We start from the raw sequence: 24,109 nt of genomic DNA, 5'->3' as shown, positions 1-24,109 counted from the left end.
TATGTATGTGTGTGTGTGTGTGGGGGGGGGGGGGGGGGGGGGGGCGCGAGGCGAAAGGAACGACTTGTGAGCTCCCAGCCCAACCCTATTTTAAAGTGTACCCTTACGTATTTGGTCTTGTTACTGTGAAAACGTCTCCCTTTTAGCCTGTGCAAGGGTACATACTGCTGGTCATCATGGTGTCTGAGGTGTGTGAAGTCAGGGGGAGGGTGCACGCTGGAGGATGAGACGACTCCAAGTTTTGAGGCCGCTCTTAAATTATATGAAGCTTTTACGAAAGCCAACCTACAAGGGAGAGACACATTAAGTTAGTACAAAACCCTGACTGTTTGTTTTTTTTTTTTTTTTTATAACAAATTCATGTTATATTTTTTTTTTTTACTTTTTTTTCTACTGCAAGAATAGATTTTGTGAATATAAGCAAGTGTCAGAAGAGTGAAAAGAACAGCACACTGTGACATTCACAATAGTGGCATGTGATCCAACATCCACGACAGGTTTTTCTGGTTTTCACTATAGGCTGGCAGCCCATAATCACTCGTGTGTGTGTGTGTGTGTGTGTGTGTGTGTGTGTGTGTGTGTGTGTGTGTGTGTGTGTGTGTGCGTGTGTGTACACACACTCTTTTAGTGAATCTGATGCCTACAAAGTAACTGGAGAATATTATTTCTCAAAATGCTTCCGAATTTAATGGCAGAAAAGTCATTTATTTGAAGGAGTGTTTCTTTGAAAATCATGTTTCTTCTGCCTTGTTTTTTTTGTTTGTTTTTTTTACTAGATTCTTCTGTAGTAAAGTAGTAGTGGATGCAAGACAAACGGATACTCACTCTAGTGACAGGGGAGCCATTGGAAGGCATTGAGGAAGAAAAGCACAGTTGTTAAAGTGGAACACAAACACAGTGCTAACAAACCCAGGCTTCAACCCTAGAAAACATGCTTTAGACGGGTTGGGGTGTGTGTGTGTGTGGGGGGGGGGGGTCTTCTCACACGTGGAAATCTCCACACGAGATGAAACGGTGATTGAGATTAGTGTAGTCGACCGTGTAGGCTCCGATCCAACGTATGTACACTACCACAGCGTAGGGCGCGCCCATCACAAACCATTAATGCCTCTTAAGAGTCAAATATACGCGAGTTGGCAGGTTCTGTCATGAAAAAGCTCCTGCCTGCCCATGTTGTGCCAAGAAAACTGAAGCATTCATATGTCTGAAATGATTTGTATTCAAGTACTATATGCACAAACAAAATAAAAAAATAAAAAAAGAACACTGGATATGAATAATGTTGATAACCAAGGGCCTCAATTATATTAAATAAAGACAGAAAACACTTGATTCAAAGGGTTCATTGAGTGTATTTCTCCTTGAAGTAAAAAACATTTGGGTTGTTGTTGTTTTTTTTTATTTGCAATCCGAGTTCATTTGGAGTACTTGCTGGATTAGTATTTTCTCTTAAGATTTGGTTATTACCGTCCTTTGAATCAAACGCCATGGAGATGGTAATTAACATACAGCATCCCCACCCAGCTCCGTCTCCAAAGCAAAACACAAATAAAGTTAATGAATGTCACAAATCAATACAAACAAAAATATATCCTTAAAAAATGTTTAAGAGGGAAAGTATGTTTTGTTCTTTGTTTTCTGCACAAGCGAATAGGGGCACACCTCAGATGTTATGCTTTAGCGAGACTGTTGAGGAAAAGCATCTATAGATGAGCAAAAAAATAATAATAATAATGTTTTTTATCATATTGAGGTAGCTGTGCTCTGCCAAGTGCAGAAAAACCTACTTATTTTTAGTCAATATAGTTTAAAAAAAAAAAAAAAAATCTTCCATGAAGTTAATTTACTCTCTCACATGGAGGACATACATAATTAAATTAGAAATGAGAAACCACATACAGTTCATGCTTGGTCACAGGACATGCGGCTTTTGTTTTTTCTGGATTCTTTTTTTTTTTCTTTCCTTTTTTGTTTAAGCTTAGCATCCCAAGCCTTTCCCCGTCCTTGTCTGCCACATGGAGTCTGTCCTCTCTGAAAGAGTTCTGAGATTATACTGAAGACACAATGGTAAACATTTGAAAATAAATCAAGGCGGTATGTCTAAGCCACGCTGGTCAAACAATTTACAAAGCCATAAAAAAAAAGAAGAAAAAAAAAAAAAAGTTGCATAAAATAGTGTTCAATCTCTGTACAGATCAAATCATTTCTGATATCTTAAATTTCCTTTTCATCAAGAGGGATCTAAACAAAACCATTTTTTGTTGGTACTGTAGTGGTACAGGACATAAGATTTTTCCCAACATCGTTAAAAATATAAACCTTAAAGGCATAATTGACATTAAAAAAAAAAAAAAAAAACTGGCAACAGTATATTTTCTTTCAAACCAGAAACAAAGTCCACAGCTATGGGAGTGATGGTCTTCTAACACTCGCAGTTAAAGCCTCACCCATTCACGAATCCTATCCCGACTCAGAACAGATGACTTCTCAAATGTTAACATTTTGTATTATTTGTTACGTTTCATGTGTTAAAGGTGGTCCTTCTCGTACGCACGTGGTGGGCACGCACAGGCACACACACTAACTCTACAAACGCGCACACACGCTCGCTACGCACAATCAGGAAAAGGCAGAGAGAGAGAGAGAGAGAGAGAGAGAGAGAGAGAGAGAGAGAGAGAGAGAGAGAGAGAGAGAGAGAGAGAGAGAGAGAGAGAGAGAGAGAAGGAGAGAGAGAAGGAGAGGAAAGAGGGGAGGTGATGGCAGTGGGGGTGTGGAATGGAAAAGTCGAGGTTGTGCTCAAGTCAGTCAGGACCAGAACATGTCGGCCATGTTAGTGTCGGAGCTGTAGATCCAGAGGACCAAAGGGAGGGAAACGGCCACGAAGGGCCAGGAGATGCCCTCCATACATGCAGACAGGAAGCAGCCTTTGGAGCCGGCAGGCTTCTCCAGCTCTTTACCGGGCTCCAGGTAGTTCCTGGCAGCGAACTTGAGGATTTCATCCAGTAGGATGACAGGCAGTGAGATCTTGAGCACCATTAACCACTGTGTCAGGTTCAGAGGGGTGATCTGGAAGATGATCTGGAAAGCAAGCACACAGGACCGGTCAAACTGCAGTTCGGTTTTTGGGGGCGAACGTTTCCGTTTTTAGAGACGCACGAGATCAGCACTTTTACAGGAACAACAGCACAGCAACTAATTCTACCATCGTGACAACACTACTGCTCTGTGCGTATCCATAAATCACCGAATCACATTGCATGTCAAACTAAAAAAAAAAAATATTTCTCACAGGAAGAGGCTCCACATAGAGGATGAGGAAGTGGAGGGACATGGAGAGGCAGATGGCTCCCAGCAGCCACACGTTCTCCCAGGGAGGCATCCGCAGGAGGGACTGGTTCTCTGACACACTGAGGAACAAAGACAAAGTCACTCACTGACATGAGAGCCAGTCGTTGGAAACACTGTAATGGACCCTTATTTCCAACATATAAACAATAAAGGACCGAGGAGATGAAGATGACGACGCGGCAATACAAAGTTATTCGCATGAGCAACAACGGACGGATGCCTTGTTCAAACTCACCTGTTCAGGGCATTGCACATCTCAATGGTGACCAGCACAGACAGGGCCATGGTCATAGGGTAGGGAGACTCAAATATCTTACAGTCCAGATTCTGGTAGTCAGGATTTTCTGGACCACACTGCAGGAAATGGCTCTGTAAGAGGTGGAGAAAACGGGTTAGAGCGAACAGTGGGAGACTTGAGTTGGTTTGTTGGAAGTGGGCTGAATTAGCATGATAGTAGTTGTGAAACTCTACCAGCTGGTAAAAGGTGATCCTTGGTCCATCCTCAGCAGCAACGAACCACCAGGCAGCAGCACCAACAGTGGCAGCACCGACATAACCTTGTGACACACACCAAACACGGTATTTATACATGATGACTGCTTACTGAGATCGGGTGGAAGGCAAACCGAAATTACATGTGAACATTTTTTTTTTTTTTTTTTAGTGACAAAGCACAATATCTCTACTTTCACAATATCAGCAATGTGACTGCTTCTTCAGTAATTTGGTGGCAAAGCCTGGACATAAACAAACAGGAATATCAGCACTCATTTCTCTTCAATTATCACAACGTAATGGATGGAGACACTAGATGAGTGTCTCACTGGCCCTCTTCGCACACATTCAACACCTTCAACACTTAATGATGCCCCAACTTACATCCAATGGCTAGGTATCTGAAGAAGAGCCATCCAGAGATGAGGGGCTCGCGAGCATTGCGTGGAGGTTTGTTCATGATGTCCAAGTCTGGTGGGTTGAAGCCTAAAGCGGTGGCAGGCAAACCATCGGTCACCAGGTTGACCCAGAGCAGCTGGACCGGGATGAGAGCTTCGGGGAAGCCGAGAGCTGCAGTCAGGAAGATGCTGCACACAAAAGAAGCATGATAAATGATTATGATAAGAGTTTAAAAAAAGAAAAAGAAAGAAACAAGAAGTGTGCTGTAAAGCCTCAAGGTGTGTGTGTGTGTGTGTGTGGTGTGTGTGTGTGTGTGTGTGTGTGTTCCAGTGGAAGAAGAGTCCTGCGGGGAGTAAAGTGTGCGTTTGTATCTCTTACCAGACAACTTCGCCCACATTTGAAGAGATGAGGTATCTGATGAACTGCTTCATGTTGTTATAAATTGCTCTGCCTTCCTCCACTGCAGCTACAATGGTGGAAAAGTTGTCGTCGGCCAGCACCATCTCGGAGGCCGTCTTGGCCACAGCTGTGCCTGAGCCCATGGCGATGCCAATCTCAGCCTTCTTTAGAGCGGGGGGCGTCATTTACTCCGTCACCAGTCTGAGGCGAGGATGAAAACCGGAGCAGGGAACCATTACGTTTACAGTCAATTATAAACAATCCACCTTGAATATTTTCTTCATTCTTTGAAGTATGAAAGATGATAGCAGAGGATAAACATCTTGGGACACAACGGTGACAATCTGTACAAAAAAGCGGAGATTGTTTTTTAGATGACATTATGCTGAAAAGCGCATCCTTTTTTTTTCTTACCATAGCTGTGATCTCATCGTAGGACTGCAGGTACTCGATAATCTTGGATTTATGTGAAGGCTCGACACGAGCATAGCAGCGGGCCTTGACCACAGCGTCTCTTTGTGCAGCAGGTGACAGATCATCAAACTCTCGGCCAGTGAAAGCCATGCTGGAAACGTCGTCGTCTTCTCCAAAAATACCAATACGTCGGCAAATAGCCACTGCCGTCCCTAAAACATGAATCACAGAGCAGATTTTAAGCACCTTGAAATTGCGTTTTTCCCAATTGTTCCAATTTGTGTAGAAGCAGAATGATCTCCGGGGCAAGTTTCATTTTTCAGATGTGACTGTCTCTACGTACCCTTGTTGTCTCCGGTGATCATAATAACTCGGATGCCTGCGAGACGGCAGAGCCGGATGGAGGCTGCCACCTCGGCCCTGGGAGGGTCCAGCATGCCCACACAGCCCACAAACGTCAGATCAGTCTGGGTGATTAAAAAAAAAAAAAAAAAAGAAAAAAGAAAAGAAAAGAAAAGCAAATGCAAGTTACCAGAAGTCACACCACATAAAAAGTTTTGGGGACAATCCAGTGAGCTTGTCCACCCGTCCCAGCTTCTCACCTCGTACTCAATGAAGCGCGTGGAGTCCTCTAACACCATATCTTCTTTTCTCATGGGGTTATCTTGGGTGGCCAGAGCCAGACAGCGCAAAGTGTCCCTGCCGGTCCCGTACTCTCTGATCACAGACATGAGCTTTTCCTTGATGGAAGGGGTCAGGGGCACTTTGTTACTCCCTACACGTACGTGTGTGCACCTGTCAATAACTCCCTCGGGGGCACCCTGTAAGCAGGACCGAATAAAAGACAAGAAGGAAAGGACCAAACGGTAAGTTAAGAGAAACGCCTTGAATTCCTGCAGTAATGCTCAGCGCGTGCGATTCTTACCTTTACGAACATCTTGCCAGCAGAGGAGCGCGCTTTATTAGGAGTGCAGTACACCGACATGGACTTCCTGTCTCTGGAAAATTCCAGCGTAAACTCTTTCTTCATCAGCTGCTTGATCACCTGTTAAAACACAACCGCAATAAGAACTCCGTTCTGCTTTTGAGATTATTAAAGAAAAATAAGCCGTTATGCATTTAGCTTTACGTCAACTTATTTGAATGAAGTATAGAAACAAAACAAACAAAAAAAACATTTTATTGCGAAGAAGTGATTTTGAAGAGTTAAAAGTTACATACAGAATTACAGGCGTTGGCTCGCTCAATCTTGGACAGGCCTTTCACATCTGTATCGAACACGTTCATCTTCTCCGCGAGGCATGTGAGAGCCGTCTCTGTGGCCTCGCCCACCTTCTCAAACACACCTTTGGTCTGGACAGACACAAACATAGACCAATAATAAGGTCAATCATCCTCATAAATTGCGTTGTGGTGCTGCCGTGTCGGTGCCATGAGTAGTAAGAACCAGTTAACACGACTGACCTCGTTGTAATCCAGTGAGGAATCATTACAGAGAGCACAGATAGAGGCCAGCTCCACCAAGGCATCGTACTGGGAACATTTGACGGCTTTGCCATCATGGAACCTAAAGAAGTCACAGAAGTAGGCAGGAAAGAATTAGTGAGTCAGCGGTGCAGATTTAATGGAAAGCAAGATTAACGTTACCAACAGGTTTAAATCCACAGAGATTTTAGCCAGCCTGATCAAAAATCAAATTTATTCAAGGATGATCCGGAAATATTTAGTTAGATGCACTAATTTAGGCTTTAAAAACAGAAGTGATTAACACTAAATACTTACACTTGTCCATCTGGGGCATATGTGGAGCCAGTGACAGTGAATTCCTTTAATGAACAGCGATCGCCCTCTGCCCGATCAATGATAAACATCTAGAAAGACAGAAATTGTAGAGACAAGCGGTCGGTACTTGATACTAAGACCGAACATCTGTTGCCTGTGGGTAAACGCCTTGTGACACTACAGAGCTTAATCAACATTTCTCTGCAATGTCTTCTACGCTGCATCCATTCAAGTGCAAACATGGCCAGTGGAAAGCAGAGATTGGTGTACACTGCATCCAGCAGGTGGCAGCACTACACAATCCACATCAAACGAGTCCATTCCAACACAGACCAAGGTATAATAATGACATGGCTGAGCCAAAACAGACACCGAGCACTGTAGAGGGAAGGGTTCACAAATGACATCTTACAGCAAGAAAGGCACAGAAATCCTCTGTGTTCAGTCACACCACATGAATACACTCTGGATTAAATGTGAATCACTCAGAGTGCAAATACTTGAAACCTTTGGGTAGCGATAATGATCCCAGTGTCATGCTTATTCAAAGTCTTTAGAAAATATATTCAAAATGTTCCGTCTATTTGAATTTGAAATGTTCAAAGTAGGATTTGTTTATTAAACATAATAAAGACGATCCGTATTATTACATGATAGAAATATCACAAACCAATACTCAGCTCAATGCGTGAGAAGATAAAACAGAGGTTTCAATTCAGATAATAGAAGAACTGTTGCCACTGCTGTCGAATGTATGCAGTCATTTATACATAACACATTCTTCCATGACAAGGCACCACATTTGCACACACTTGAGAGGGGCAGAACAGAGACATACAGGGGATGAAAATAGAAATATCTGGATAAAATGATGAGCTGGCATTATGGCTGCACTCCCCTCAGGCACCAGCAAGACCACAAAAAGTAGTGATGTCAATGGCGGTCCAGCCCAAAACACAAGAGGACGTAACAATCTGAACTGAATGAAAACATTCAGTCACTCAGGGGAATACATTTTAGTCGTGCCCTATTTGGACAGGGCCATCTTAAATGCTGGAGATGTGTCAAATGTATAAAATAGGAATGACATCCAACTGTCACTATATTAAAGGCATTATGAAATTGCTCATCATAGGTTTGTTTTGAATTGATTGCAGGAAATTGCGCGGGATGAGCGAGGCATGAAGAGATGGAGAGACAGCGGAAAGAGACACAAGGTCAGTTATGCAACTCTACTGGTTTTGCTGCAAGTGACTAACTACAGCATACTGATCAGTGTGCTGCTGAACGGGGGGAGGGGGCTGAAGAAAAACACTGAGAAAGATGGAGGGACAGAAAAGGACGGTGAAAATACACTTTGTTATACAACAACGGACAACCAATTGGAACCAGATTTAGCCTGAAATGATACATGCTCATAAGCCTTTAGCATAAAAATGGAGAATAATGGATAAATATAGGATTTCTGATACACAGTGAAATCAAATGTTTTTGAAAACTTTGGTTTTGTTTCATTCATTTTTTTAACATTTAAAATGATTATTTCTACAATTCTAAAACTCTAAACATCCTGATACAAATAAGAACGTATTATGTGAAGACTGAACCCGACAGGCTGAATAAATGCCCAGGTTATACTTTCGGTTGGCTGAGATGTTCTTTAACAATAATACCTTACTTATCTGTTTATGTCACTATTTCACGGGAATTTATATCTTACTTTAACTTGCAGAGGGTTTGAATTTTTGCTTCACATCTTGTTATAACAGCAGATTTCTAAAGTGTCAGCAAAGTGCCCTAAGATTATGACTGCCAAAGGCAGCAGGTTTGGTTGGCCCCTTCAAAAACCAAAACCAAATTCAAATTCTCTAAATGGCGGTGTGTCGCAATAAATATATGAAAATGAAATCCACCAGAGAATCTACTGTCCATCGCTCCAACAGGTACGAAGAGCAACAGTCCTCTTACCCTGCACACGGACATCTGGTTGGTGGTCAGTGTGCCGGTCTTGTCAGAGCAGATGACCGATGTGCAGCCGAGGGTCTCCACAGAAGGCAAACTGCGGACGATGGCATTCTTCTTGGCCATGCGGCGTGTTCCTAAAGCCAGGCAGGTCGTGATGACAGCGGGCAGACCTGGATAGCAGTAGCAACACGGCCACAGAGGAAAAGAGGATTATTAAGACTAATGGGAAGAGAAACAATTCCTGAAAGAAATGTTCACAGCCATTTATATTCTTTATTTCACTGAAGGAAATACTATCTCTTCTACTATCTTTTTTTTTTGCCCAAGTATCATAAAATACAGAAAAATAGCCCATATCGTAGGAATTTCCATTGGGACCTCTCGGGGCAACAAGCATGTCAAGGACATGGGTTATATTTGAGTAACACTCGAGCTTACCCTCAGGAATTGCAGCAACTGCCAGAGCCACAGCAATCTTAAAGTAGTAGACGGCGCCTCGGATCCAGGACCCTCCATGGACGGGATCATTGAAATGCCCAATATTGATGAGCCACACAGCAATGCAGATCAGTGTAATAACCTAGAATTTTACATCAGTTGTAGTTTAAATATTATATTAATATCAATATATTTAGTACAAAAGTCAAAAACACAGTTTGGCACAATAATGTCACTTTAATAACCTTAGATAGTTGCTGCCCAAACTCATCCAGCTTCTGCTGCAGAGGCGTGCGCTCCTGCTCTGTTGATGCCATCTCATCTCGGATTTTGCCGATCTCCGTGTTGCCGGCTGTGGCCACCACCACACCGACAGCCTTACCAGCTGCAATGTTGGTACCCTGTGGAGTTAACAGCGAAAATAATGATGGGGAAAAAACATATCCTTTACTAAGCTTATAGGCAAAGGGATGAAAGTAGTTTAACAATTACGCTAAAACGGTTCAAAGCCACACACACGCACGCACGCACGCACGCACGCACGCACGCACGCACGCACACACACACACACACACACACACACACACACACACACACACACACACACACACACACACACACACACACACACACACACACACACACACACACACACACACACGTGACTTTACAGGCAGCAAGAGTCAACATGCAGCGCAAGTCATGAAATGACTTTCTGAAACAAAAATCAAAAACAGCAGAAGCTGCCAGTGGCAACAAAAGATGACATTTCTTTTTGAGGACTCTTCAGCCATTCAGATATGCATTGTATATGATCTTTTATGTATGAAAGATGAAAAACAAAGAAACTAATTAATAATTCAACATTTCCAAAATTGGTAAAAAACAGAAAAGAAATGAGAAAAATTATATTTGAATACAGATAGTAGGGCAAAAAAAAAAAAAAAACCGAGAGAAGGAAGGACAACATCATTGGGAATATGATATAGAAGTGTTAAAAAAAAAACATTGAACAGCCTAAAATAGTGTCGTGAGTCACTTACAGAGAAGAGCATGTTCTTCTTGTCCTGGTTGACAGCACGCGGGTCAGGCACCGGGTCTGTGTGTTTGATCACAGACACAGATTCCCCTGCAGGAAGAGAGCAGGAGATAAGAGAATGGGAAGCAGTGGGAGTTTCTACACAGCAGAGCATGTAGTGGTAGTTGAGACGGTTGGTTGACACCTTGGGCTGATAACGTGTGGAAAAGGCTTTGCAGCTGTCTGAGCAGGCCTGACAATTATTAAATAGTGCTCTGCCACTGCCTTTCAAACCTTTCATCTGATATGTGCTTGCACTGTGTGTGTGTGTGTGTGTGTGTGTGTGTGTGTGTGTGTGTGTGTGTGTGTGTGTGTGTGTAATCAACTGTGCAAGGGCTGCACTCATATGATTGGGTAAGGCAGGGAGCGTTTGACATGGCCATGAATGGGGAATGGAAGAGAGGAGGAAAATAGCTCAAACACTAAAATATCCCATGGAATTTGCTACCAATTAAGGCAGCAGAGCAATACAGACTTTAAGGACTTGATTCACATAAACCTTTTCTCTCATATATTATCCCCTTCTCATCTTTTCCATCTACCTCATTGTCTAATTATCCATCCACAGACATCCATCCATTTACCTTTCTTCCACATCACTCTTATTTCCTTTGTTTTGATATGGACTGAGCAGCCATGACTACTGGGTGTAATGAGGCCATGTGCGTCGAAAGGAGACAAAGTTATTATTCTTGTTGAAATGTGTCTGGGTTTATCAAAAGAGACGAGTTGGTGGAAGAGGCAGGCAAATAAATAATGCAACAAAAGAGCCTATAAATATGGACTTTATAGAGAAACTTTTAAAGGATAGTACAATGTAAACATACAAGCACGTGTCATAGGTGAAGACAGTGAGAGCTCACAGACAAAAATGGCTAAAAAAAAAAAAACGTTCCAAAAAGCTTTACCTGTAAGAATTGATTGGTCTACCCTCAGTGTGGTTGACTTGATGGAAGACAGCCTGATGTCTGCAGGCACTTTATCACCAACTGTGAACAGAAACAACAAAGCATAGGAGACACTTTAAGTACCTCTTAACAATTTAAATGTATCTACAAATGAAGTTGACTAAATGTGAATAATTTGTAGTACTAGACTTTTAAAAAAAAGCAGATGAGTGCGAAGTACATGTCCCACATGTAAAAAGACGCTTCTAAAATTTGAGTATTTGATCATGAAAAGAGCGAATATACTAAAAAGCAATAAACAAACACAAATCACCACACACAGACATTAAACACTTGGAAATAAAATCAACTGCCGGGTTATCCCAAGTCATGCTTCTTGGGAGTAATAAAATAATCAAACTCAAGTTATTTGTCAGAGAGGCTGTGGGAGAATCGGGCATTCAAAAATTATTAATGTTCCACTCATCTCCGGCTCATTCGTTCCACTAACACAAGGGTTGAGCAGTCCTTAGTAAAACAAATGCAAAATGTAAACACACAAAATTTCAACCGTTTTCTCTGTATAAAGCCAGTAAGTACAATTAAAGCCACGGACATGTATTAGCTCTGCTTAAAAAGGTCGAGAACAGACGACTTGGTCTTGTCTCACAAGCAGCTGGGTCTGATCTGCCAATAAAAGTGCTGATAAATGAACCTTCTCAGCTTTGTAGTTTGATTAAAGGGCAAAAAAGTATTTGAAGTTAGACCTCGTTAATAAGTAAGTAAGATTCTTCTTTAAGTGCTATTTTTTTCCATTTGTTTTTCCAATACTATGGGACGAGACTGGAAATACAAACATGAAACACCTCTTGAAAGTTCAAAACCATAATAAAGATGTGAAAAATCTATTTCCGGTTCAGATTCAAAACATTTGTTAAGGTTATATTCTTCAAATCTCGCAACAAGTATCTTCCTTGCATCAAACCTTTCTATCACCGTAAGAATATGGGCCAGTTATGGGTCCGCTTAGCATCCAAAATTGATGGCTGACACTTTTATTGACATTTTAAAGAGGTAAGCACAATGGAAAATGCCACTACTGCTCCAAAGAAATATGACTTTCAGCTTACAGTAAGACATCGGACAACTTGAAAGAGTGAAGGCAAAAGCAATGACCCAGAGGCTCTTAAGAGTCCCTCTGTGGACAGTGGTGACAGACATGTAAACCAACCCTTGGGCCTCTGCAGTGCCCTTCTGAGTTGAGAGGAAGAGAGAGGGAAAAGGAGGAGAGAATAGGAAGAAGGATTAGATGAGTCCCGCAAAACACACGCCCAAAAATGGGAAAACTATTTTGATCAGTTGAAAACAAGCTGCTGTATTTGGGGGAAGGGAGATGATAAAAAAAATAAAAAAAACTTCTGTTTTAAGCAAGGAGAACCCACTTTGCGTCACATGAGCTGAAATAGAACCGGTATGACGTGTGCTTGTGTACAGACAGCTCATTCACTCTGCGCATTCTCTTGAGTTTGTGGCAGCTTTTTTTTTTTACCATCAACACAGAGACTGAAGTGAGGAAATTCTACTCAATAACTAAGTGACCAATAAGATGGGTAAATCATAGCATTGTTTCACATGCTGCTAATACAATACCATTAATTTACAAATCATTGTACTGTAACGTGGTAACACGGAGTTCATGCGGAGTGATAATGCTCCTGGACTGCACCAGCTACACTACCAAATTTGGTCCTGCAGTTGATTACAGTGTCAAACCTGCCTTCAAACTAGATCCCCCTTAACAGACAGGCGATAGTGAAGAAGATGAACAGGCATACCAGGAGGGAGCACACAAAGGAATTGAGGAACTGCAGTCACTGGAAATATTAAAAGAGTCGAAGCCCCGTGGGAAGCTTCCCACAAAAAGTCACTAATTAAAAAAAAAAAAAAAACTCCTACGTTGGAGTAAAAGCAAAACACTGCTATTTTCCACCCATTGGTGTATAGTGGGAATAAGCTCACAGCAAATAGACTAACCCACTTTCACAGGCAATTTGACTAGTTGGCCAGCAAGAGGACATTATAAAATACATTTAATAAAAGTATGTGGGTTATCTTAATTTCATCACAAACCTGCACATTATGAGAAACATGAGTGCAATGATCCACAGAAATTTGCTGCAGTTACCCAAAATGCGCAGCTGTTTCAACGGAGAGTGACATTATCTTCATTTCATCTGAGAGTACACGCTCTTTTAGCTCTTATTTTTATGGGAAAGGGTGTACAGCCTCTGAGACGGAGACCTTTCCTTCTCCCTTGTGAACAAAGGATTTGATCCGTTATCTGGTCCCTTGAGTCGGGGACAAATGTCAGGCTGCATACAATAACACCCCATCAGCTTGTAAAGACCAAAGCAGCTTTCATGCACCGTTTAGGGTTTCTATCCACCTTTCCTTTAAATCCTAACAATGACGCAAAGCCCGATTGCATGTGACCAAAAGTATATCAACTTCAACTCTTGCAAAGTATCCCAGGATGGTGAATCCAGATGACAGACACCATTACAATGCAGCGTACAACGCATTTTAGATTTAGATTTGAGTTATAGTGAAGGCTACCGAGCACCCAACTATTCATCATGGGGGGTCCATTGTAACGCTAGAGGCCTAAAGGGGTTGTGTATTTTCTTTCCCAGTGATTAAGGCTCCTTGATGTGCTAGCACGTAGGCTTGCAACCTTCTGGGACCACTCATAAGTTCCTCCAGCCCTCCAGGGACTCTTCCACTTGTCTTATGAATAGGGGAAAAAAAATCATAAAACTAAACCTCAACATACACAAACACACGACACTGTGCATTCCATACATCTTTTAACGTGTTACAATAATAATAATGCGGGAGCACAAACAAGTTGAACAGACAAGCAGCAGAGGACAGGCAGAAACAAACGGCTTTGGTGCTGACAATAGACAGACTATCCTACACTCTTAAACACAAGACAGGAAATCTGGCTATGTGGCCATCTGAAGCACAAATTACTTATCAAAATGAATTCGTATCCTTTCTATGTGTTACATCCCGTTTCCCTAAAACAAAACAAAAAACCCAGAGGTGTTCAGTTTCACATGTCCAAAAAGTAACGACGGTGAAACAAAAGCAGGCCAACAGAGAAAGAACAGCCACTGTTTCCTCAGTAGAGTGCTGGCAGTAAATAAAAACCCGGAGACGCACTCAGGATTTTTAATGAAAGCTTGCAATAGTCAAGAGACCAAACAGTGTGTGAATGGCTCAACTAAGGAACAGTGAGTCATTATGATGTGGGCAACATGACACTCGGGGTATAACTGAAGAAAACCAGGAAAGCTACAAAACTTCTCTGTAAAATTAACCAGTGTCTAAAAGAGTTTATAATATAAATGAAATACGCAGCTTTTGAAATTCAGAGTGTACAGACACCCGTCAGTCACCTGTAATCAAGGTATACCTTGATACCCATCACAAAAATGGTTGATTTATTTGGCCATGCCAGGGCCATGATAAGTCATGATAGAAATTCAGAATTTTGTCTTTGAAATGATTATTGAAAATAGAAACACTTAATGTAGAGGTTCATTAAGTGAGAAAAATAAAGACAATGTATACTCCCGGAGCCATTTTCAATTCCATTTTGGTGTGTGCTTTCAACCCATGATTTGAGACATACCCAGGTCATTCGTCATTTAGCGTTCCTACGGCTACCTCGCAGAAATATGTGTCATGTTAGCTCATCAGAGCTGTCAAACAAAACGTTGTCAAAATCAAGTTTTGAGAAGCAACGATCCGACTTGCACACAAATTCACCTTTAAATAGTATTTTAAACACTGAAAAATGTCTATATACAGTATAGACTATCAAGGCATTGCAGCATGCATCTATGACTGTAAACAGGAGCTCACCACAAAATCGGTTATAATAATTTAAACCTAATTATGAAATTCTGAATCAGATTGACCCGAGTGCCACCCTGTTTATTAAAAAAAAAAAAAAAAAAAAAAAAAAAAAAAAAAAAAAATCGTCCCTGAGCAATGCTTGTGCTACAAGGACGTAAACTAGATCCTTTCCCGTTAAGCTGCCGGCTGAGATATCACTGATGCAAAATTAGGCAGGCGAGTCACTTAAAAGCAAACTGTGGTCAATGATATCCAATTCATACTGCAAAAGAAAGAACACAAAACAGCCAAATCACTGAACTGTGATAAGTAAGCATACTCCGAAGGGAAAAAAAAAAAACATGTGTCTGGAAATTCTGTGTTCATGGAACATGTCCTCTTTTATGTGCTTTAGAGAGCAGGATTTTAGATGTACCATACTCAGTGTTTGCAAGGCAGACACCGAGTGTGTGCGTGACTGGGAGAGCAAAACCGTCAAGTGTGTAAACAAAGACAGGACGGTAAAAAGCATGTTATCGACAGAGCAGGTACACATAACCATAGTGATTCGCACACTCGGCACGCAGGCTGCGACCAACCACTTAACAACAGTTGCTCTGACGAAGCATCTGCAATTGTGACGGCAAACTAAGTACTTGAAGGATATAAACCATCTGACTGGTCTGACGAAACACTCTCCAGCCTGGTATTACACTCGCACGTCGTTACCCTGCGGTACACTCGCACTGCGACTCACTGCCGGACGAGTTGGTTTTGCTAACCGAGACATGAACACGCCGCAGCTGGTTAGCCGAGTAAATGTTACCGTAGTTGTTTTCGTTCTGATGCTACTAATTTCACTTTGTGACAGAACCATACCGTGCAACTTAAATCTCTGAATCAGCTCCATCCTCGTTATTTATATGACCCAAGAGACCCATCTGTCCGAGTTAGGGCCATTTTTATGCCACTGCTTGCTCCTGCAGTCAATAAATCACGAGGCTGTAACTGTGTATGTAAAACAGAGTGGCTTGCTTGATTTAGCTACCGTCCCGCTGAAATATTAGGGAGCAGGTTGAATGACCCAAGTGACTCTAAACATGGCATGATAGTTGAAGCCACACAAACTGTGGTGCTACCTGAATTACAATATAAGACAATGTCTTAAGTGTTACTAAGAATGCCAAGTGCATTTTAATTATCTATTTTTTTTTTTTTCATGCATACATTTTAAGTATTTGTTGCTGCAATATTGCACCATGCTGCAGTACATTCTTTGTTATGTTAGGCAGTTAAGAGTCATTACATTTTGTTTTTTTTCTTTACTGTACAGTATTTTGTCAACATTGATGTGTTTGTGACTGAGGCACAATAGACCAACCACTTTCAGTAATCAACAAGCAGGAGTTGGAAATTGGCCACCCAATTCCATCTCTTGCTTTAGAACAGCTTTAATGTCGTTCGTTGGAGGCTGTTAGGATTACATTTCAGGATGATTTACATTTCTGAAAAATAATATTTTCATCACTTTGCAGCAGATTGTGTCACTATGAGCCATGATGCCGTGGTAGGCAACCATTCAAGGACAGATTATGCCTCATGTATTCGTTTAAAAATATGAGGGTACCATCAAATAAGATAGCTTTGTCCTACACTGACAAATAAATCCTGTACTTATGTCATTAAAAAAAAAAAATAATAATAATAATAAAAAAAAATCATTAACAAAATCAATTTGCATACGAGACTGAAAGAGTTATTAAAGCACAAATTTGTGTCGCAGAGTTTAACACGTTCACTTTGAAAGGCAGTAAAAACCTGTAGGTTAGGTTGCACAACCCTTTCCTCTATCTTCTGACAAGATCATAGGCAGTAAGAAATCTTTTCCGTGACCATAGTCCATTAAACTTTGCTCTGGGATAAACACAAGAAGTTTTTTTTGTTTTTTTTTTTATAGGAAGCCACATAGTTAATGTAAACAGAGGAAGAATGAAAAAAGGCAAACGAAGAAAGATTCCAGGTCAAATGAAGTCTCGGTAAGAAAACACAGAAAACAGGAGAAGTGAGGAGCAGTGACGCAAAAGGCATAAACATACGTGGCCTCCTCCAAGTTGAGGTTAGCCAAGAGATGTTCAGGAACAGATTGGACCTCTGCCCTTATATTGCGTAACTGCTCGACTTACTCTGCACTACCATTATTCTGAGTCGGGGGGGGGGGGGATTGAACAGGATGAGGGATACAAGGTACCTCTTACGGTTACCAATACCATGTTACTGTAGAATTACAGGCATTGATTCCTCTCATTTTAATTTCTAGATAATAAGTGCCAAACCAGTTGATCCATCCACAATCAATTTAACAACACAGATATTGATACAGACCAATCAATGGAAAACTAGGTTCTCTTCTTTCAGAAAAAACATGGCAGAGACTCGAAAGGAGACAAAATGAATGCATCTAACAAATTGAATGTTGCTTTAAACCTTTCGATACAATTTCAGTTATAGGGATCAAAAGTCGAGTCTGCTCTGAACTTCTTTCAATGGAAATATGAAGAACAAGTGACAGAAAGACAGATTCAAGAGTTTTCGCAATAATGAGTAATTTAAAGATGACTCCTCCAACTGATGTTGTTGTTTGCCCTCATTTTTTGTTTTGTCAAGGTAACTTACAAGCAACTAAGAACTTTCTGTCTGAGTGTATACCTGATATTTGTCATCTTACCTGCCACCTCCACAATGTCGCCAGGCACAATGTCCCTGGCCTTGATTCTCTGGACGCTCTTCCTATCTTGGCGGTAAACCTTCCCCATCTCCGGCTCATACTCCTTAAGTGCTTCAATAGCATTTTCTGCATTTCGCTCCTGAATAGTACAAAGAGTAAAATAAGTCAAAAACAAGCAAATTTCACACAAAACCTTAACCTTAAATGATCTGGATTAAAAGTAAAAATGGAAAGTAGAGGACTGAGAGATAAGGCTGATGATGTTTATTTTCTTCTATCAAAGATTGATAAGAGCTTGACAAATCAGGGAAGGACACGTTGCAACTGATAAGAGTCAATCATAAAGCTAACGTGCATGTTTGCATCACTCTATTCAAAACACTCCCTGTTCCCACTCTAAGACCAATCCAAGAGTTTTTAAATTAAAATAGGGTGAGCGGCATTTCCAAAAGTCTGTTTTAGAGGTTTAAAATTTCCAGACTAGTGTGGATGCAAGGAGCAAAGGTGAGCAAGGGTTATGTGATTCAGAACGTACTGTGGATGTAGACACTTCCTCCTCACCACCTCCCTCCATCCCACCCGTCCACCCACACAATTCATCGTGGGCAAAAAGCCAATTTTAAGCTCCTCATTTATACAAGACCTTTAACAAACTTTTACTTTGGAACACGATCCAGCAGAGATTTACCTGACCTACAAGGTTCACCTGGTATAGTGTGGTGTGATTTATTATCAAATGGATTATTCAAATGTGTTCATTGCATATTCATCCCAAAGAGGGCATGCGGTTTAGACAAACAGGTCTGATGACTAAGAGAAGCAGCCTAAGTTCAAAACGGCGCCTGATCCTTTAACCCGGGGGAGAAATTAATTCCCCTGCAGATATTAACCACAATTTATGAATCAGGGCTTGCTCGACTTGTTCCTTACATATTTTTAAACATGTAAATACAGGATCTGTTGTAAAAGTGTGTGTGTGAAATAAACAGGAAACGTGCCACATCATGGCTTTTTCCGTTTCAATAATCGTCTGTTTAGATCTCACTATAAACCAACGAACAGACACAAACGGAGATACAATAAACAACTAATCTAATTTTATGTATCCCATGGTCATTCTTAGTAGAAGGGGGGGTGGGGGCCCGTGGGTCCTAGCAGGCACAGCTTTGTCAGATTGCATAGCTCACTTGTCAGGATGGAGGGATGGAAAAAGCAGCCCCAATGGGTTGCTTTAAATTAGGGAGCATGTGCTGATTAACAGAGACTGTTGATTTGATTGCTTATCGGGAACGAGCCCAGTCCATCCACGACATGATTAGCTTCCTCTTTTAATGGGACTCCAACCAGATATAAAACATCTTCTGCATTCTTAACACACATTTGTGGCACTGGAAGAACGATCCACTGTTAGGTTTTAAAAGGATCGGTTTTCTCTAACTATATATCTATAACTATTGGAGTACTCGTAATAATTCATAAACAACTGGTGAAACGAGATACATTTCAACTACCCATGTCAAGGTAGATGTGTTGTGTGTGTTTACCTGCCAGACTCCTACAATGGCATTTGCTATGAGAATAAGTAGGATAACAAAAGGCTCCACAAAGGCTGTAACGGTTTCTTCTCCCTCTTCAAACCAGGCCAGCACCTACACACAAAACAGACAAAAACAAATTAACAAGAATTCAACTAACTGCCAGTAACAATTAATATGCAAGTGTGAGATACTCGGAGCATTGAAGTCCCTGACCTGGGTTAACATTAGCTGCACCCCCCCCCCCCCCCCCTCCAAAAAAAAAACCCACCAGAAATGATCACTTCTTCATGCCTGATGTGAGATGTTTATATTGCATTTAAAAAAGTTACATGTCTTTACAGTTACAAGTTACAGAGTCAAAACACGATTCCTTTCCGTCAAACGAAAGATTTACTTTGAAATTTCGGTGCCTAATTTCTGTGTGACCTGACCTTCTAGCAATTTAATAACAATTTGAAACATTTGAAAGAACTGTATCTTTCAAATTCAACAGAACATGTAACAAAACAAAACAAAAAAAATCAATTAATGGTGCCAGCCATATGAATGGAACAAACAGGAGGTGGAAAGGTCAAAACTATTTTCAGCTGATTGTCTATTTAGTGGCGAGCTCCCCAAGTGCAGTTTGTCTCCAGCCTTGTCTCACATTATACCGCACAACATGTGAAAGAACTCAATAAAATGATTAAACGTAAGTCAGCAGCAAATGTACACTCTTTGCCAAATGCAGTTTAATGTGATTCTACCTCATACCGTGTTTAGACAGAATACAATGAAAAATATAGTATCATGTGCCGAAATGTGCCAGTTTGACATTTTTGTAATGAGGCTAAAAAATTGTGTGCAATAAATAAAAGCTTAAGAGAGCACGAACTCAATTTGCGAATGTTTTTCAAATATGTATCTGCCATGAGTCCTTTTCACCAAACTGATAATTATCAGCTTAATTCTGCAATTTCCTTCGAGTCTTTTTTTCTACTCACCTTGTTAGTCTGTGAAGTTGTGCCAGAACCCCACTTTGACATGTACAGTACATATTTGGCATATTGATGTCAACTATTAACTACCTTTTTTTTTTATATATATAATTCACGATAATTATCAAGGCAGCTTCTGGCAGTATTGCAAACTGGGCCAAGTGTGTTAGAACGAGTGTAGTAACCACTTTCTCCTCTTTTAGAATCTATGCCAGGAGTGAAGTGTGTCAAATGAGCAGCAAACTGCTCCTGTCTTTTCCTACTCTAACCTATTTAGATAAGGCCAATCAAACTCAAACTCAATCCTCGGTCTCCTAAACCAAGTCATACGTTGCTCCTATCAGGTCCTCAGTGTCTTAATAAGTCAAATGTTGTCACGCTGAAATAAATGTGAACGTGTCTGCATGTGCTGTGTGACCGAGAGCACGCTGCCAAATACAGCTGATGATTTAAAAGCTTTGTAAGCATAGCAGGCTGTTATCACTGTGCTTTGGTGATGGATGATATCCTGAGCCAGTTAACCAACAAAATACTGTCACACACACACACACTATTATAGAGCTTGACATTCTACTGGTGACAAGAACACGAGCGTTATAATTAATGTCTCTTCATTAATGGTTCTGTAATGTTATGTCGTGATGACAACATGAATACTGGGCAAGTAATGCTCTCAGTCGTTTTAGTCCTTGCTCTAGCATAGCGGCCTGTTAACGCCGGGAAATTCAATCATCGGAGAGGCATACTGGCTTCTCAGGTGTCTTGACAGCCAAACACATTGCATGCTGCTCATTCCAACAACATGCCACATAGTCATCAGGCATGTTAAAGTGACATGATTATCTCTTCCTAGATTACCTCCATGTCAGTCCTTCAGACCTCTTGACTATTGATGTGCCAACACAATCTCTATGAGGCAACATGCTCATAGAGGCAGTAATGAGTTACCACTCGCTGAAAGAGCAAAAGCAGGTTTGCATTGACGTGTGATACCTTAAAACAGAATCATAAAAACATTTTGATCTGGACTGTGTCACCAGACAAATTCTGCGTGCCTTTCTTTTCCACTTTGAGTGGTATCCTTGCTGAGAAATCAGAAAATGATTATGTACAAATGTGTAGGCTGACAGAGCTGTGATGAGAAAATGAGAAAAACATACTGAACTCATCGCTAAAAGGGCAACAACAAAAAAAAAAGAGGAGGGTGGTGGAGATGAACAATGACGATGTTTAACTGGCAGATTGCCAAATTGTACTATTTCATTTTGTTCTCGACACTCTATATTCTGTCTTGAAGGAAACGAAGCAGGTACTTGTATTTCGGAAGTCGGTGTGAATCACCGTGAGCTATTCGTACTAACATACTATCCGTATTCAACTGCATCTTCAGTAGAGTACTGAACACGGCAACTTGTCGCGTCAAAGCCTCTTCACAGACTATTACGATTACTAATCTTAACAACATAGAAAAGGGAGAATTGCACTTGGCTGGACACAAGTCAGACATGGGTGACTGAATTAGTTTCACTGAGTCAGCTGTATCTGGTTGTTATCTGCTGAATGAACACTGAACAAGCCGCTTGCACAGCTAACAAAACGTGCGTTTTATACTTACAAAGGATATGCAGGCAGCAAGTAATAGGATCCTCACGAGCAGATCTTCAAACTGTTCAACCACCAGTTCCCAGAGGGATTTGCCTAGAAAACAAAAGTTTAATTGAAAAAAAAAAAATTAAAAAAAATGAATGAACGTTTCCCTTTCATCGAATAATTAGTAATGAATTGTAAACATATACAGGTGACCTCTTGCTTGTGGTCCACTCACCCTCCTCAGCTGGCAGCTCTGCAGATCATCCCATTCAGGCCGCAGACCAACAAAAAAAAAAGAAAAAAAAAAAGAGAGATAGACAAGCAGTTAGTTCAAACGTACAGTACCATGTTGCTGTAGCGAGAGCAGCGGGTTTAGATGCTTTTATAACACAGTCACAAAAGTGACGCTTTCTGCTGAAGTATTTCAACACACGGCTCGTGACGTCAGCAAGCTTCCTTTTTTGTTCGCTCGTTACAAACCAGGAGCTGAGGGCCACACACACACACACACACACACACACACACACACACACACACACACACACACACATCACGGGGGGGGGGGGGGGGGGGGGGGGTAGGTAGCTTCAAGGTTTTTGGACCAACCAAACATAAACCAGCTCTTTACCGTTTGGTCCATATCGTTCCCGCTGTTTCTTCACTTCCTCTAAACTCAGACCGGTGCTTTCGTTCACGTTAAAAAAGCTGTAAACTTCTTCGACCGTCTTTGTGTGCGCGTTGTCCATGGTGAACGGCCACTTGACACCGCTAGGTCCCGACCTCAAACCTGCCGCGGTCCTATCCTTCCTTTTTGTTGTTTTTTTCTTGGGGAGGAGGAGGAGGGGGTCACGGTGGGATTTGTAACAAAAAAAAAATACTGGAAATGGTTAAAGAGCGGAGGCCACAGTGTGCTGGCTGTTACCGCAGCGAGGCGCGCAGGTGTCCGGCGAGAGTGGACGACTAGCGGCTCCTGAGCTAAGAGGAGGAGGGGGGGGGGGAGCTAACAGGGCTAATGCTCGCTAGCCGCTCCGCTTGAATTCGCCGGCTGCGGGTTCTCCGCTGGTTCTCCGCTGGTTCTCCGCTGGTTCTCTTCAGAGACCTTCGGGACGGAACACACACACGCACACACGTCAACACCGCGGTCTTCAAATCGGCCGCCGGTAAATGTCGTCCGCTTTCTTTCGAAAAACCGCTAATCCCGGTATAATTTATCCGTCCAGCTCGATGGTTTATTAAACATGCGGTTTTAAGTTGCTGCTCGGCTCTCTTCGCCCCGTGCGTCGCGTCCTCATCGGCACCAATCGCGTTTCTCCGTCGGATGCGGTGTTCAGTGTCCGCATGTGGAATCAGCTCATTGGTTGGAGACACCGGAAGTCCCTCTCTCTCTCTCTCTCTCTCTCTCTCTCTCTCTGCAAGCATTCATGTCTAACACGGGCTATTTAATATTTAAATTATATAACCTATCTTATATCTATTTATATCTATGATATCGATGATCTCCGCAGGTTATGATGTATGCACAAGCAAACGTTCACGCAGTTTTTAAGTGTGCGCACAGACGGAGTGCGGACTTCTCTGTTCAGAGCATTATTGTACATCACTTCACAGCAAGTCAACACTTTTACAATCTGTCCGAAGAAATCTAACGTGTACATTTATTTGTCGGCTAAATGAGTCAGAAAAGGAAATGATCTTGTTTTTTTTTTTTATCAGACGTGCGGTTTATAGTTCAGTACCGATCTCAGCTGTGGAGACACTGTGAGACAGTAGACTATATATTTTTGCTGTATGTCATGTCTTTGACGTTTCTCTGGACCCTGAGTCTGTAATTAAGTTTACATTTAATTTGTTTGAACTGAATTCGATATCATATGGGTTTTTTTTTTTTTTTTTTTTTTTTTTTTTTTTTATAGGGCAGCATTGTTTTCGAGAAATTAGGAAGATAATCTAGAAAGAAATTCTAGAAATCTAGAAATTGAACTAATTTCTAGATTTTGGGGAACAATATAAGAATAGGCTTACCAAACTAAATTGTTCATCCATTGAAAAAGTTTTTCTGCTTTCATCTTTTCAATTAATATAATTCATAAAGCTATAAAAAAAAATTTAAAAAGATCCAGTATCTTGCCCAATAATATACTGGTTCAAACTTATTCTGTGAAACATTT

At 41.3% G+C, this 24,109-nt stretch overlaps 1 protein-coding gene across 1 annotated transcript; it reads right to left on the bottom strand.

The window, feature by feature from the left end:
• Positions 1-734: 734 nt before the first annotated feature.
• atp2a2b (ATPase sarcoplasmic/endoplasmic reticulum Ca2+ transporting 2b) lies at positions 735-23,273 on the bottom strand. The gene is given in 24 exon segments (XM_069163256.1): positions 735-3,078; positions 3,290-3,407; positions 3,584-3,717; positions 3,820-3,905; positions 4,228-4,430; positions 4,621-4,817; positions 4,819-4,842; positions 5,056-5,267; positions 5,399-5,522; positions 5,658-5,876; positions 5,981-6,100; positions 6,277-6,408; positions 6,520-6,622; positions 6,838-6,926; positions 8,806-8,972; positions 9,241-9,382; positions 9,486-9,641; positions 10,284-10,369; positions 11,227-11,307; positions 17,837-17,975; positions 19,381-19,485; positions 21,967-22,049; positions 22,177-22,194; positions 22,570-23,273. Coding segments are annotated over 24 exon segments (3,129 nt in total). The 5' UTR covers positions 22,688-23,273; the 3' UTR covers positions 735-2,805.
• Between the last annotated feature and the right edge of the window lie 836 nt (positions 23,274-24,109).

Source organism: Embiotoca jacksoni, unplaced genomic scaffold (genome assembly GCF_022577435.1).
Source record: "Embiotoca jacksoni isolate LCO1_2020_lvr unplaced genomic scaffold, fEmbJac1.0.p SCAF_10, whole genome shotgun sequence".
NCBI classification, from domain to species: domain Eukaryota; kingdom Metazoa; phylum Chordata; class Actinopteri; family Embiotocidae; genus Embiotoca; species Embiotoca jacksoni.
The sequence above is the reverse complement of the archived record's forward strand: the minus strand, read 5'-3'. Positions and strand labels throughout refer to the sequence as shown.